Below are 16,988 nucleotides of genomic sequence, written 5' to 3'. Positions count from 1 at the left end.
TCCCGGACTTTTCAAGGCAAGCGTGCCAAAAGTCTTCTTCAACACCCTAAGGGCCTACGATGCCACTTTCAGAGAACTATATACTTGTACTCTGAAATCCCTCTACTAAGGTTCTTGGTACAGTCTTACCTGGTCGCAGCAGCGAACCAGGCCTGCTGCCTCAAGTGGCGGCAGGGTGCAAAATACCATCAGAAAGCGTGTCCATCGCACAACTCCCTGCACATGGACTACGTGCTGTCGGCGGCCAACCTCTTTGCGCTGTCCTACGGCATCCGGGGCTCCTGCGACACGACCCAGCTGGTCGAGGTGCTGAAGGGGGTGAAGGTGCCCGTCTTCACGCCCAGGTCCGGCGTCAAGATCCACGTGTCCGACCAGGACTTCCAGAACTCCAACGCCTCTCTCGATGACAGCTGTCTGGAGGAGCTGAAGACCACCCTGCCGTCCTTAGAGGCCCTCTCCACCTTCCGAATGTTCCCCATCGAGTTCGAGAAGGACAACGACAAAAACTTCCACATGGATTTCATCGTGGCCGCTTCCAATCTCCGCGCGGAGAACTATGACATTCCCCCAGCGGATCGGCACAAGAACAAGCTGATTGCGGGCAAGATCATCCCGGCCATCGCCACCACCACGGCCGCGGTGGTGGGTCTGGTCTGCCTCGAACTGTACAAAATCGCCCAAGGTCTCCAAGAAGATCGGCAAGCACGTGAAGGCGCTTGTGTTCGAGCTGTGCTGCACCGACGAGACCGACGAGGATGTGGAGGTCCCTTACGTACGATACACCATGCGTTGAGTGGCCCTGCGGGAGGGGGGAGGGAGGGGAGGGAGAGTGGCCTCCATCCGTCACCCCTCCCTCGCTTCTCACATACACGTCCCACGGTCTCCCCACCCCCAATAAAACCTTCCCCCCCTTCCCCTCTCAGTAGCTGTAGCATGCTCTTCACAGTAGCCAAGCTGATCCCCCCCCCCCCCCCCCTCTGAATTTCCTTCCATTAATTTAACTGTTAGACTACAAGTACTCCACCCCTGACCCCCCCCCCCCTTTACGGGAGCTGGGGAGGGGAGGACGAGAGAGGCGGGGGGGGGGGGGGGGGGGGAAGGTATCGATCTTCCCTCCCTCCCTCACGCCCTCTCTCGAAAATCGCTGCGGTTTCAATCTCCCCCTCTCTCTCGTTCTCTCCATCGCCTTCCCCCTCCCTTTCCGTCCGTCACAGCGTTAGCGATGTGCTTTAGTGATTTAGCCGTGGTGGGGTTTTTTCTTCGCCTTCCGTGTGTTTGTTTGTGCGTGCCCGTGTGCGAGAGAGAGGGAAGAGGTGGCGGAAAGAGACAGGGAGGGGAGGGAGAGAGCAGAGACTAGAAAAGATCACGTCGTGGCGTGCGTAGTTAGTGTCTCCTTTGCGCGTGTGTGAGAGAGAGAGAGAAGACTCTTGGCTCCCAGCTTGCAATCCCCTCCTCGTGTATGTGGTCCGACACTGTGGGATTGAAGGGCGTTGGGGAGGGGTGAACCTAGTGTAAGCAGACCAGCCAAGTCAAGAGAAGGCCTTTCAGTCGCCCGAAACACATTCACGCGCAGATTTTGAGAATGCACTTCGTCTCTGGCTGGTATGAAATAAAATGGAGTTCAGACAAAAAAAAAAAAGAAAAAGAAAAGAAAGCGTGTCCATTATAATGCCAGAAGTGGTCCATAGTGTTCTGTTGCCAAGGTAAGATTAGGGTTGTACAGGTCGTGCAAGAACCTGATGGCTGTCAGAAAGTAACTGTTTCTGAACCTGGCGTTGTGTGATGTCAGCCTTCTGCACCCCTGCTTGGTGGTGCAGTTGTCAATTGTAACAATTTGACCAACACAGCAACCATGACAGCCGAAGCAAGATTAGACATTTTCTACAGTTCTTCAGTATTGTAAATCACGTGGGACAGGCAAAATAACATGAAAAAAACACAGGAATCCCACTTCACCACACCTACGTGCAATTGAAACCAGTCCATAAGATCCAGTGACTAGTTGCATGTTGTTTAAAAATTCACTTTTTTTTCCAAATGCAATTCCCTCCCACACTCCAAAGACGTACAGGTTTGTAGGTTAATTGACTTGGTATAAATCTAAAAATTGTCCCTAGTGTGTAGGATAGTGTTAATGTGCGGGGATCGCTGGTCGTCGCGGACTCGGTGGGCCGAAGGGCCTGTTTCCACTCTGCATCTCTAAATAGGGGGAAATAAAATTGTGCTAACATGGAGCTGACACTGGGCACAGAACAAGTAAATAATGTGTTGGGAACTGACAATTTGTGAAGGAAATAGTATGAAGAATTTCAAGAGCATAGATAAACATTCTGATGATTAAGGGACCAAATAGTTGAGATGATTGTGGAATGCTGCCAGCAGGAATTTGAAGTGGTCAAAAGAAACATGTACTTGTATTGATAAAGGTGTGACTGCATGACTAATGAACCTTTATGGGGGAATGAGCAATTAGATAACATCAGCGAAGAAACTTTTGTTTATTAGACAAATGGCATTTCACAGAAATGACACAAAAGTACTGGAGTAACTCAGGGTATCACAAAATGCTGGAGTAACTCAGCAGGTCAGGCAGCATCTTGGAGAGAGGGAATGGGTGACATTTCAGGTCGAGACCCTTCTTCAGACTGATGTCAGGGGAGAGGACAAAGAAAGGATATAGGTGGAGACAGGAAGACAGTGGGGGAACTGGGAAGAGAGGGACAGAGGAACTATCTAAAGTTAGAGAAGTCAATGTTCATACCGCTGGGTTGTAGGCTGCCCAAACGAAATATGAGGTGCTGTTCCTCCAATTTCTGGGCCTCACTATGGCACTGGAGGAGGCCCATGACAGAAAGGTCAGACTAGGAGTGGGAGGGGGAGTTGAAGTGCTCAGTTGGAGTAGGAGTAACTCAGGGAGTAGGAGTAACTCAGGGGGTCAGGCAGCATGTCTGGACAACCTGGATAGCTGGACATTTGGGGGTTGGGACCCTCTTTCAGACTGTTTTGTTTGTCCAGTCCTTGAGTGAATGGCAACATGAAACGACTGACTTCAGCATTGTGAGGGTCTTGGGCTGGAGTAAAGTGCAAAGAAGCTCTCAAGAAGATTGGAAGAATAATTGTATATAAGAAGGGCTAACTGAGACATCAGTAACAATATCCTTGAGGAGAAACCATTACAAGAAAAGGACCCTGAGTCTGAATCTCGGCGGAGACAATCCTCCCAGCAGAGTTGGGCAATTCATTTCACACGGGTGATATTTAAGGCCAAGCCATTGGATCAGTAGATCAAATGTGAAATTATTGGAAGTTAGGGGCAGCACGGTGGCGCAGCGGTAGAGTTGCAGCCTTACAGCGAATGCAGCGCTGGAGACCAGGGTTCAATCCCGACTACGGGTGCTGTCTGTACGGAGTTTGTACGTTCTCCCCGTGACCTGCGTGAGTTTTCTCCGAGATCTTCAGTTTCCTCCCACACTCCAAAGACGTACAGGTTTGTAGGTTAATTGGCTTGGTAAATGTAAAAATTGTCCCTAGTGGGTATAGGATAGTGCTAATGTGTGGGAATCGCTGGTCGGCGCGGACCCAGTGGGCCGAAAGGGTCTGTTTCCACGCTATATCTCTAAACTAAACTAAACTAGTGGTATGCATGCATGTTTAAGTAACTTGAGTGCTGATAAAGATTGTTGTATGAAACCTTGGCTTAGTGTCCCTTTATTTGACATGTGAGTTGATACCCTGAGAGGTAAACCAGATAGCGCCCAACCTAAGCGACAATTTGCGTACTAGCCACAGAAACAGATCTACAATCACATATTACAATCACTCCACACTTTTAAATCTCTACTCCTGCAGCAACATTTCTTACTTTTAGATTTTACTGGCCTCACCTTGCACTAAACATTATTTACTTATCATGTACATTATCACGTATCTAGGTACTATAAATGGCTCGATTGTAATCATGAATTGACTTTCCTCTATCTGCTTAGCGCGCATCATAAGCTTTTCACTGTACCTCGGTACACGTGACAATAAACTAATCTACACTAAACTAAAAAGGACAACAGGACATGAGCAGCACATCTCAACATCACTAAAACCTGCCTAGCGAATATTATGTAAAAGTTTGCAGAAAATAAATATGAGTTAATTCAGGTTTAAACGCAGGTTGACGTTTATTAGTATCATCAGTACCGAGGTACAGAAATTTTGTTCTGCAAGAAGTAGAGAAAAAGGCTTACATGAAGTCTGTAGATAGCAGAGAGAAACATAGAAACATAGAAAATAGGTGCAGGAGGAGGCCATTTATGTACCTGTCCAGGTGTCTTTTCAATTCCTAATATCGTTTTGTAGACGGAAACATGGGTGCATTTACCACTTGAACAAAGACATGATGGCAAACTTTAATATGAGATTATTTTTTATGGTATAATCCTTCTTTCAGATTGCCCAGAGGTTCAAATGTACAATCTGAAGGGCACTCTCTGTAAATCTGCTTCAGTAGTGTTTCCCAGAGCAGGGAATTTCATAGAAAATAGAACCATAAAAAATAGGTGCAGGAGGAGGCCAATTGGCCCTTCAATCCAGCACCGTCATTCATTGTGATCATGGCTGATCATCCACAATCAGTTACCTGTGCCTGCCTTCTCCCCATATTCCTTGATTCCACTGCCTCCTAGAGCTCTATCTAACTCTCTTTTAAATTCATCCAGTGAATTGGCCTCCACTGCCTTCTGTGGCAGAGAATTCCACAAATTCAAACTCTCTGGGTGAAAACGTTTCTTCTCACCTCAGTTTTAAATGGCGTCCCCTTTATTCTTAGACTATGGCCCCTGGTTCTGGACTTCCAAAACATTGGGAATATTTTTCCTGCATCTAGCTTGTCCAGACCTTTTATAGTTTTATACGTCTCTTTAAGATCCGCTCTCATCCTTCTAAATTCCAATGAATACAAGCTCAGTCTTTCCAATCTTTCCTCATATAACAGTCCCGCCAACCCAGGGATTAACCTCGTGAACCTACGCTGCACTGCCTCAATAGCAAGGAGGTCCTTCCTCAAATTAGGAGACCAAAACGGCACACAATACTCCAGATGTGGTCTCACCAAGGCCTTATACAACGGCAGAAAGACCTCTTTGCCCCTATACTCAAATCCTCTTGTTATGAAGGTCAACATGACATTAGCTTTTTTCACTGCCTGCTGCACCTGCACGCTTACTTTCAGTGACTGGTGTACATAGACACCCAGGTCTCGTTGCAGTTCCCCTTTACCTAATCTGACACCATTGAGGTAATAATCTGCCTCTTTGTTTTTGCCGCCAAAGGGGATAACCTCACATTTATCTACATTATACTGCATCTGCCACGCATCTGCCCACTCACTCAACCTGTCCAAGTCACCCTGCAACCTCCTAACATCCTCTTCACAGTTCACACTGCCACCCAGCTTTGTGTCATCTGCAAACTTGCTAGTGTTACTTCTAATTCCATCATCCAAATCATTAATATATATTCTAAATAGTTGCGGCCCCAGCACCGAGCCTTGCGGCACTCCACTCGCCACTGCCTGCCATTCTGAAAAGGACCTGTTTATTCCTACTCTTTGCTTCCTGTCTGCCAACCAATTCTCAATCCATGTCAATACCCTACGCCCAATACCATGTGCTCTAATTGTGCTCACCAATCTCTCGTGTGGGACCTTATCAAAGGCTTTCTGAAAGTCTACATATACTACATCCACTGGCTCTCCTTCATCCATTTTACTTGTCACATCCTCAAAAAATTCCAGAAGATTAGTCAAGCAGGATTTCCCCTTCATAAATCCATGCTGACATGGACCAATCCTTTTACTGCTATCCAAATGCACCATTATTACTTCTTTAATAATTGACTCCAGCATCTTCCCCACTACCGTTGTCAGGCTAATTGGTCTATAATTCCCCGTTTTCTCTCTCTCGCTCTTTCTTGAAAAGTGGGATACATTAGCTACCCTCCAATCCACAGGAACTGATCCTGAATTTACAGAACATTGGAAAATGATCACCAATGCGTCCATGATTTATAGAGCCACCTCCTTGAGTACCCTGGGATGCAGACCATCAGGCCCTGGGGATTTATCAACCTTCAGAACCATCAGTCTACCCATTACTATTTCTTGCCTAATGCAAATTTCTTTCAGTTCCTCTGTCTCCCTAGATCCTCTGTCCTCCAGTACATCTGGGAGTTTGTGTCTTCCTTAGTGAAGACAGATCTGAAGTACCTGTTCAACTCTTCTGCCATTTCATTTGTTACCCATAATAATTTCACCCGTTTTTACCTTCAAGGGATCAACATTTGTCTTTACTAATCTTTTTCTCTTAACATACCTAAATAAGCTTTTACTGTCCTTCTTTATATTCTTGGCCAGCTTCCCCCCGTACTTCAACTTTTCAACCCCTATTGCCCTTTTTGTTATCTTCTGTTGTCCTTTGAAAATTGCCCAATCCTCTGGCTTCCTGCTACTCTTTGCTCTGTTATACATCTTTTCTTTTAGTTTTATTCCATCCCTAACTTCCCTTGTCAACCACAGTTGGCTCTTACTCCCCTTAGAATCTTTCTTCGTCTTTGGAATGAAATGATCCTGCATCTTCTGGATTATGCCCAGAAATTCCTGCCATTGCTGTTCCACCGTCATTCCTGCTAGGATCCTTTTCCAGTCAACCTTGACCAGCTCCTCTTTCATGCCTTCATAGTCCTCTTTGTTCAACTGCAACACAGGCATTTCTGATTTAACCTTTTACCTCTCAAATTGCAGACTAAAACTAATTATATTATCATCACTACCTCCAAGCAGTTCCTTTACCTTGAGTTCCCTTTATTAAACCTGGTTAATTGGACCAATTTGTATGAATTGTAGTTTTAATATGGTGTAGTGTTTGTATGTTATGTGGCGGGGGGGGGGGGTGGGAGGGAACGGGAACTGTAACTTTAACATTGTCTCTCCCGAACGGAGACGCGACCTTTGTTTCTGTGTCGTGTCTCCGTTCACGCTGCGGCCTACCACCGGCCATGCACCTGGGGCCACCTGAGCTCTGGTTCGCAGAGCCCGCGGCCCGGACTCACCACCTGCGGCGTTGTCCGCCTTCGGATGTTGCGGAAGCGGCTGAGACTCGTCCCTGGAGGCTTCGGCGCGGGCCGCGTGGATGTCGGAAGCCTGCAGGCCCCTGGATGGGGGTCGACATCGGGAGCTCCAGCAGCGGCAGCGGCAGCGGCCGCGTCTTCGCCCGCCCCGAACCGCGGGGCTTGGGTCGGCCCGCCGCGGACCTTTCACCGTCCAGCGGGGGCTTCAATGTCGGGAGCCCCGACCGCCCCGACGTGGCAACTCCAACAGCCTGACCGCGGGAGATGACGGCAGGGAAGAGAAAAATATATTCTGGCCTTCCATCACAGTGAGGAGGGGACTGGAGGAGATTCACTGTGATGGATGTTTCTTTTTGTTTGGTGTTAGTTTATGATTGTGTGTGTTATTGCATTTTTATTGATTATTCTTATTGGTCTTATTGTTGAACTGCGAGTAATGTTTCATTTGACTACACATTTATGTGTATGTGACAAATAAACGACTATTGACTATTGAACACTAAATCCAGAATTGCCTTCTCTCTGGTAGGCTCCAGTATAAGCTGCTCTAAAATCCATCGCGGAGGCACTCTACAAACTCCCTTTCTTGGGGTCCAGAACCAACCTGATTTCTCAGTCTACCTGCATATTGAAATCCCCCATAACCACAGTGACATTACCTTTGTTACATGCCAGTTTTAACGCCTGCTGCACTTACACTCTATATCCAGGCTACTGTTTGGGGGCCTGTAGATGACTCCCATTAGTGTCTTCTTACCTTTACAATTCCTCAATTCTATCCACAGTGACTCTACATCATCAGTTCATATGTCAACCCCTCACAAGGACTGAATTTCATCCCTCACCAACAGAGCTACCCCACCTCCTCTGCCCACCTGCCTGTCCTTTCTATAGGATATATCACCCTGAATGTTCAGTTCCAGGTCCCGATCCTCCTGCAGCCAAATCTCTGTAATCCCCACAATGACATTTCTACCAATCTCTCAGCCTCAGTTCATCCACTTTACTTCTTTCCTTCACGCATTCAGAAATAATACTTTTAATCCATTACTCATTTCACCTTTCACATCGATTCCTATTACACTTGGCCATACTCTCCTATCCCTTCGTGAGCTTTCTGTCGCTGTTAATTCTGGTGTCTTTCTTAACATTTCTTATACTCTCTTTCCCTTTAACTCCATCCTTGTCTAGCCCATTTGGCATACCCCTCCCACTTTTTAGTTTAAAACCACCCATGTAGCAGTGGCATGTAAGTGTTCATGAAGTCTTCTGTGGACCGTGGTCATTGACAAATCCATACCTGACTCCTGAAGAGTGTCTCTGATCTGTCGGACAGGTGTTTGGGGATTTTTCTCTATCATAGAGAGAATTCTTCTGTCATCAACTGTGGAGGTCTTCCTTGGCCTGCCAGTCCCTTTGCGATTAGTAAGCTCACCAGTGCTCTCTTTCTTCTTAATGATGTTCAAAACAGTTCATTTTGGGAAGCCTAAGATTTGGCTGATGTCGCTAACAGTTTTATTCTTTGTTTCTCAGTCTTATGGCTTCTTTAATTTTCTTTGGCACATCTTTGGTCGTCATGTTGATAAACAGCAATAACATTTCCAAAGGTGATGGAAAGACTGGAGGAAAGACTAGATGCTGAGAGCTCTCAGATACCTGCATTAAGGGGGCAATTAAAACCAAATGAGCAATTACAAACACCTGTGAAGCCATGTGTCCAAAACATTGCATGCAAATGATATGCAACAAAATACCAAACATGACTACTTTCATTTACATGACATCGCTGTGTCCCAAACATTGTGGTGCCCTGAAATGAGGGGACTATGTATAAACACTGCTGTAATTTCTACATGGTGAAACCAAAATGTATAAAAAGGGCCTTTATTAAAATCTGACAATGTAACCACGTGTGATTTTTTCTATTACAAATCTCAAATTGTGGAGTACAGAGGCCAATAAATAAATAATGTGTCTTTGTCCCAAACATTATGAAGGGCATTGTATGTTTGGGATTCGTGATTTTAGGTAGAATGTTTATTTACAATGTTATTGTAATATGTTTGCAATAAGCATAACTGTTATTTCTACGCCTTTTTGCACTTGTAGTTTCACACTTTCCAGATTCAATAAATCAGTGGACAAAAGAGTTTGTGTCTTCAGAGTCTTGATAAAGGAAGCTGACTGTCAAGAAATACAATCGTATTTTGAGGACAGCACAGTGTGATTAATGCAGATTACTTGAATATTTTTGGTGTGAATAGTAGGAACTGAGCTTATTAAACAGCAGATGGAATTTATTCCAGGTAAATTTAGTTTGGATTAGTTTAGAGATATAGCGCGGAAACAGACCTATCGGCCCACCGAGTCTGCGCCGACCAGCAATCCCCGAACACTAGCACTATCCTACATACTGGGGATAATTTACAATTTTTACTGAAGCCAATTAACCTAAAAACCTGTATGTCTTTGGAGTGTGTGAGAAAACTGGAGCACCCGGGAGTACCTGGGGGAACGTGCAAACTCCATACAGACAGTACCCGTAGTCAGGATTGAACCCGGGTCTCTTGTGCTGTAAGGCAGCAACTCTACCGCTGCGCCACTGTGCCGACCGTGTGAGGTAATGCGTTTGGAGAGTACAAATAAGAGTAGTACATAGACAATGGCAGGCCCCTAGAGAGTATTAAGGAACAGAGGAGTTGGTGTGCAAATCCATGGATTACTGAAGGTGGCAGCAAGGTAGTGAAGAAGGCATATAGATTTCTTTCATTCATTAGCTGGGGCACATGAATGCAACTGACAAAATCTAGCACCGCTTACAGAGGTCATTTTGTCTTCTCCCCTCTTCTGTCTGACAGAAGACATAAAAGCTTGAAAGCATGTACCACCAGATTCAGAAACAACTTCCCCTCAGTTATCAGACGAATGAACAGACCTCTCATTAGTTGCTGTTACAGCATCTAATAGACCTGTAAAGCTGCAGCAAATTTGAATATTATTGTTCCAGTTCATATCCACAGCATCCATCCATCCATTCACCCACCCGTCCGTCCGTCCGTCCGTCCATCCATCCATCCATCCATCCATCCATCCAAAAAAAACGGTACACGATAGCGTGACAATTTTAGGCCCAGCCAACTCATCATTCCCCCGTGGTCTGAATAAATCCACTTTTGTTACTTTTTATAAACAATTTGCCGAATAAACTTTAAAAAATGTGCTCCCCCCGGGTGGACCAGTGGGAGGACTGCCGCCCGTCTCGGCGTGCCCCGCGCCTGACCTTCCTCCCATGGTGCAGCGTGCGGTAGAGGTTGTGCCAGAGTATCCACAAGATGGCCGTCGCTCCCCGCAGATCGCAGCCGAGCAGCAGGAGAGGCTTATGCTCAACGCCCGGCCCGCAGGAGAAAAGGGGCCGAGGTCAGTGCCTTCTCCCTGTTCACTCTCGCCCACCGACGGTCCCGGGATGCACCCAGGATCTTGGAGATCCTCAAGATTGTATCCTCATTCAGCAGCAGAGGCAGCTCGACGGCGACAGCCATTGCTTTGAGCGTGAAGATGGCCACTGCCACCCCTCATTTGCCACCACTCCTGTCACTCAGGCGGGTCCCATTGTGACATTGAACGTGGCTGACAGCCAGGGTAAGTGGAAAAGTGATTTTTTTAATGTTTAAAATGTCAGTAACTTCCGGTGGCGCTATGGACTGAGTAAGTCGCACGCCAACTAGCTCCGTGAAAATTTCGACTTAAGGAGAGAGGAACGGGACGGGCCCGTTGTAACTTACCGGCAATTCTTAACGAAGGGTGGGTGACGTCATCAGATCGCGACTTTTAATATTAAATGTCGCTAAATCGCACCCCCCCGTTAAAAAACGTTAAAAAAGGAACGGTTAAAACAAGACTGTTGGAAGAAGAAGAACCAGGACAGGTGGAAGCCTCTGCTGCAGCCCAAACTTCAGCGTTGACTCAGGAAGAAACTTCCAAACGATCCCGGAATCCACAGCCAAAAAAAATTGGTTTGGAAGAATTTCGTAGCGTTGTTGGTGAGGAGCTTTCAGGTATGAAGTCTCAAGTAACGAATATTACGGTTGAACTCCAAGAGATGAAAGCTGAATTAGTATCGCTTAAAGGAATGAAGGGGGAAATACTAACTATTATTAAGGACCAGTTGGCTTCAACAAAGGTTGAAATATGTGAAATCATGAATGAACACATGGAGGAAGTAACCTCCAAGCTACAAAAGTTGGACTCCGATTTTTCCGGTAAGGTGAACCACATCACTGCGTCAATACAACAACATGACGAGGCTATATGTGAGTTGGAAGCTTTAGCCGAGACAAGTGCTGAAACAACAAAAACAGTATTGACGGAGATTCAGCGTTTATCTGATCTATTAATGAAATTAACTGAAAAATGTACTGACCTAGAGGGTAATTCTAAACGACAAAATTTAAGAATTCGGAGTTAAAGAAGGTAAAGAGAAAGCTAAAAACCTCCGTGACTTTACTGCTGAGCTTTTACAAGAAGTTTTGAAAATGGATTCAAAGCCCTTGCTGGATCGAGCCCACAGAGCACTGAGAGCAAGTCCAGGTGCTAACGCCCCTCCAAGACATTTGATACTGAAGGTGCATTATCCTCACGTTTTAGAAGATATGCTGTCGAGAATTGCTAGCAACAGAACTTTATCATTTCAAGGCGATGAGATTCGCATCTTCAGAGATTATCCTGCTGAGGTGGTCAAGAAAAGAGCACTGTTCAATGAGTCAAGATCTATCCTTAGGAAGATCCCATCGCTCAGATTTGGTATGTTGTATCCAGCAAAACTCCGAGTTACCTACAATCGAACAGAATCCTTTTTTACTGACCACAATAAAGCACTGGAATTCGCTCGGGAGATCGAAAGGTCGCTGAAGGGTTGAATATTACTTCACGGCTTTATTAATTGGCAGACAACTGATTGGACTTTAAGATATTAAAGTCTAAAGATTTAAGCTTAATGTACATACTATACGAATATCATAAATTATCATATCATATATCATATATATACAGCCGGAAACAGGCCTTTTCGGCCCTCCAAGTCCGTGCCGCCCAGTGATCCCCGCACATTAACACTATCCTACACCCACTAGGGACAATTTTTACATTTACCCAGCCAATTAACCTACATACCTGTACGTATTTGGAGTGTGGGAGGAAACCGAAGATCTCGGAGAAAACCCACGCAGGTCACGGGGAGAACGTACAAACTCCTTACAGTGCAGCACCCGTAGTCAGGATCGAACCTGAGTCTCTGGCGCTGCATTCGCTGTAAAGCAGCAACTCTACCGCTGCGCTACCGTGCCGCCCCGTACCGTACCGTAAATAATTACTATTAATCAAAAAACATATATATTATTATTAATCATTACTAATAAGAAGTACAAGTAATATTTGATTTATGTAAACTTTATTTCGAACACTTATTTAATATACCTTAGACAGAAAAATCGATTTATTATAGACTAATTAGTTTCGGGCCTGCCCCGTTTACCTCTCTTTTATTTTAAAAAAAACAACAACTTCGTTAAAAATCGGAGCTAGTATTATTTTTTTTTTTACGTCCCACGGAAGTCCTTAGATTTTTTGCCACCTTAGGGTGGCTATCACTAACTGCACTAATTGTAGTTGTAGTTTTAGTTGTTTCTTTTTTTTTCCTGCACTCTTTTAACCTTTTATATATATTGATTTTTTTTTTAGATTCAATTTTTATCATTATGTCATTATTCAGAATTTATATACTTTTGGGAGATATTTCCGGGAGACATTCCACGTAGTACAAAAGATCATCCACCCTTCATTCAAGAAAAATGTTGTAGTTTGGGTGCCAGGCCATTTGCTTTATTATAGACTATTTATCGGTTAAGATGCAAGATACTACTATGAAAACAGGGGGTAAAGGTATTACATTTTGTAGTTGGAATGTCAAGGATATTAATGAACCAATTAAAAGAGGTAAAGTACTTTCACATTTAAAATCTATTGATGCTGATATAATGTTCCTTCAGGAAACTCATCTCAAAAATGTAGCACATAACAGATTGAAAGGCAAATGGATTGATAAATTATTTCACTCATCATTTCCCTATAAATCAAGAGGTGCTGCCATTTTAATTCGTAAGGGTATACCATTTAAACATACCTCCTCTATAGTTGACATTGAAGGTAGATATGTTATATTAGTGGGAGAACTATACTCCACAAAATTGATATTGGTGAATGTCTGTGCACCAAATTTTGATAATCCGTTATTTTTTTTAAAAAAATGTAATACCATTCCAGAATTTGGACAATATAACTTGATAATTGGAGGAGATTTAAATTGTACACTAGATCCTTACTTGGATAGATCGTCAACTCAAAGGAAAACAAAATCCAAGTCGTGTGAATTATTAAACTCTTATATAAATAGTGCAAATATAAAAGATGTTTGGAGAATTGAAAACCCTTCAGGCCGAGAGTATTCATTTTATTCACCAGTGCATAAAACTTACTCAAGAATTGATTATTTCTTGGTGGACTCCAAACTTATTCCTCATACGTATAATTCAAAATATCATAATATTATTATATCCGATCATGCCCCTTTAACATTTAGGGTAAAACTCCAAGGAGTAACGGGGAAACAGACCAATTGGAGATTTAATCCTCAAATTTTAAATGAAACAGCATGTTATGACTATCTTAAATCGCAAATTGAAACTTTTTTTACGCAAATGACCTCCCTGAAACACCTGCGTCCCTGCTTTGGGAAACATTTAAAGCGTTTGTGAGAGGATGTATTATTGCCTTTCAAGCGTCTCAAAACAAGAAGAAGCGGGTTGAACAACATGAGCTAGAAAGACAGATAAAACAGTTAGACATAACAAATGCCATCGCTCCCTCTATTGAAATACATAATAAAATCGCTGCTCTCAAATATAAGTTAAATTATATACTCTCAGCTCACATTTTAAGGCTTTTTTCAATATACTAAACAAAAACATTTCGAATTTGGAGATAAACCACAGAAATTGCTAGCACGTCAACTCCGTAAATTAGAAGATGAATCTACAATTCATAAAATTAGAACAGATAACGGAGATTTGCTTAAACTACCCAAGGATATTAATCAGACATTTTTGCAATTTTATCAGACATTATATTCATCAAAAATAACAGATAGCTCTGCGCAGATGCAAAACTTTTTGCAGGAATGTAACCTCCCTGGTTTGAATGAGAGTGACAGAAACTTACTGGGCACAGAAATAACTATGAAAGACGTTGAAGAGACCATTAAATCTATGAAAAATGGGAAGACTCCTGGCCCTGACGGCTTAAATAATGAATTTTATAAAAAATTTAGTGATTTGATCTCTCCACGTTTGCAAACTGTATATAGTTACGCCTTTAAACAACAGAGATTACCACAAACTCTGACTGAATCAACAATAATACTTATTCCTAAAAAAGATAAGGATTCTCATCCACCAACATTTCCGTCACCTACAACAGGACCCCACCACTGGCCATATCTTCCCATCCCCTCCCCTCTCTGCATTCCGCAGAGACCGTTCCCTCCGCAACTCCCTGGTCCACTCGTCCCTTCCTACCCAAACCACCCTAACCCCGGGCACTTTCCCTTGCAACCGCACGAGATGCAACACCTGTCCCTTTACCTCCCCCCTCAACTCCATCAAAGGACCCAAACATTCTTTCCAGGTGAGACAGAGGTTCACCTGCACCTCCTCCAACCTCATCTATTGCATCCGCTGCTCTAGATGTCAACTCATCTATATCGGCGAAACCAAGCGCAGGCTCGGCGATCGCTTCGCTGAACACCTGCGCTCGGTCCGCATTAACGCAACTGATCTCCCGGTGGCCCAGCACTTTAACTCCCCCTCCCATTCCCAGTCTGACCTCTCTGTCATGGGCCTCCTCCAGTGCCATAGTGAGGCCCGCCGGAAATTGGAGGAGCAGCACCTCATATTTCGCCTGGGCAGTTTGCGGCCCGGTGGTATGAACGTCGACTTCTCCAACTTCAGATAGCTCCTCTGTCCCTCCTTTCCCCTCCTCCTTCCCAGATCTCCCTCTATCTTCCTGTCTCCACCTATATCCTTCCTTTGTCCCACCCCCGACATCAGTCTGAAGAAGGGTCTCGACCCGAAACGTCACCCATTCCTTCTCTCCCGAGATGCTGCCTGACCTGCTGAGTTACTCCAGCATTTTGTGAATAAATCGATTTGTACCAGCATCTGCAGTTATTTTCTTATACTACTGGTTGCTCCACTGCGATTTCTCTTCGAGGTATGTCCACTTTGAAGAAGTTCTCCTCCTCTCTTCGACGAGAGTTCAGTAACATGCTCTCTCGCTGCTCCCCCTCTGTGATTTCTCCTGCCCTCCTACTCTACGACCACATCTTGACCCAGACTCGCTACCACAGCCACATCTGCTTCCTTGGGACTTGCCTGTGCCTCCATCTTCTGCCTCGTGGTTTCCAGCTCCGTTTCCAGACCTCCCAATTCGGACCCAACCCGGACTACCGTCTCCAACAGACCATCTGCCACTATGAACAGTTTTCTTTCCGTGCCCTGCGTTGTACCCTGGCTGGGATGCGCAGGCACCAGCAGGCCCTCTCTCTGACTCTCCCACAGCTCCGGGCCTCATTGACCCATACCTGCAACGGGCCCCAACTATACTTAATCCTACGCCGGATCCATGCCCTCAACACTCGATTCTTCACCTACCTGGACTCCACCAAGGCTCGCAAACTATCCCGCCTCCAGACGGATGCCTCCACCGACACTCCTCGGCAGCGATTCGACCGCCCGCAGGCCCGCAACTCCACCGCTGCTCTGCACTGCCGGCCAGCACACCACGAGGCAGAGGCCCGCGACGCCATTACTGCCACCAGGTGCAGTACCGCTCCTCACCGCCTCCCCGGGGCCGCTGCCGCCGACGCCGACCACCGCATCCCCTGGGCCGCTGCCGCCGACCTCCACCGCCTCCCCGGGGCCGCCGACGCCGACCACCGCCTCCCCGGGGCCGCTGCTGCTGACGCCGACCACCGCCTCCCCTGGGCCGCTGCCGCCGACGCCGACCTCCACCGCCTCCCCGGGGCCGCTGCTGCCGACGCCGACCACCGCCTCCCCTGGGCCGCTGCCGCCGACGCCGACCTCCACCGCCTCCCCTGGGCCGCTGCCGCCGACGCCGACCTCCACCGCCTCCCCTGGGCCGCTGCCGCCGACGCTGACCTCCACCGCCTCCCCGGGGCCGCTGCCGCCGACGCCGACCTCCACCGCCTCCCCGGGGCCGCTGATTGCCGAGGCTCACCTGAGGCTGCCGCCGCCGACCTCCACCGCCTCCCCGGGGCCGTTGCCGCCGACGAGCGAGGCCTCTGCACCGCCGCTGCCGCCCACGTCCTTCCCGACCCCTTCACCGCTGCCGCCGACCTTCCCGACCCCTTCACCGCCGCCCACGCCCTCCCTGGCCATCCGCTGACCGAGCCGACCGTCACTTACCCGGACTCCAGATCCCCGCGGGACTCCCCCAGCGACCGTGCTGACCCGCGCCGCTCCACCGCCCAGCAGCAGGTCACAGCCGTCGCTGTACCCGGCCCCCGGGACCAACAACAGGCTGCAGCTCCACCTGGCCCACACACACCGCGCTGGGCCCACAGCCCCCACCAGGCAGAGCCCCTCAGCACTGCTGGGTCCTACTGCCCACCCTCTACTACAGGTAACTGCAGCAGGGGTTCCACTGGGTCTCCCCCTTCCCCCTCCAGCCAGGCGACCCCCAGTACTCCCCACATCGGTTCTCATGCCCCCCTCTGCCCAGCTAACCCACCACCCCCCCAC

At 46.7% G+C, this 16,988-nt stretch overlaps 1 protein-coding gene across 1 annotated transcript in view; it reads left to right on the top strand.

The window, feature by feature from the left end:
• Positions 1-16,988, top strand: part of LOC144601485 (uncharacterized) — a 33,623-nt gene that overhangs the window by 2,962 nt on the left and 13,673 nt on the right. The window contains exons 3-4 of the mRNA XM_078413658.1: positions 124-945; positions 10,590-10,755. Coding sequence (XP_078269784.1) covers positions 124-945; positions 10,590-10,755 — 988 coding nt within the window. The remainder of the gene's footprint in view (positions 1-123; positions 946-10,589; positions 10,756-16,988) is intronic.

The sequence above is a fragment of the Rhinoraja longicauda genome, chromosome 2, assembly GCF_053455715.1.
Source record: "Rhinoraja longicauda isolate Sanriku21f chromosome 2, sRhiLon1.1, whole genome shotgun sequence".
Lineage (NCBI taxonomy): Eukaryota > Metazoa > Chordata > Chondrichthyes > Rajiformes > Arhynchobatidae > Rhinoraja > Rhinoraja longicauda.
The sequence above is the reverse complement of the archived record's forward strand: the minus strand, read 5'-3'. Positions and strand labels throughout refer to the sequence as shown.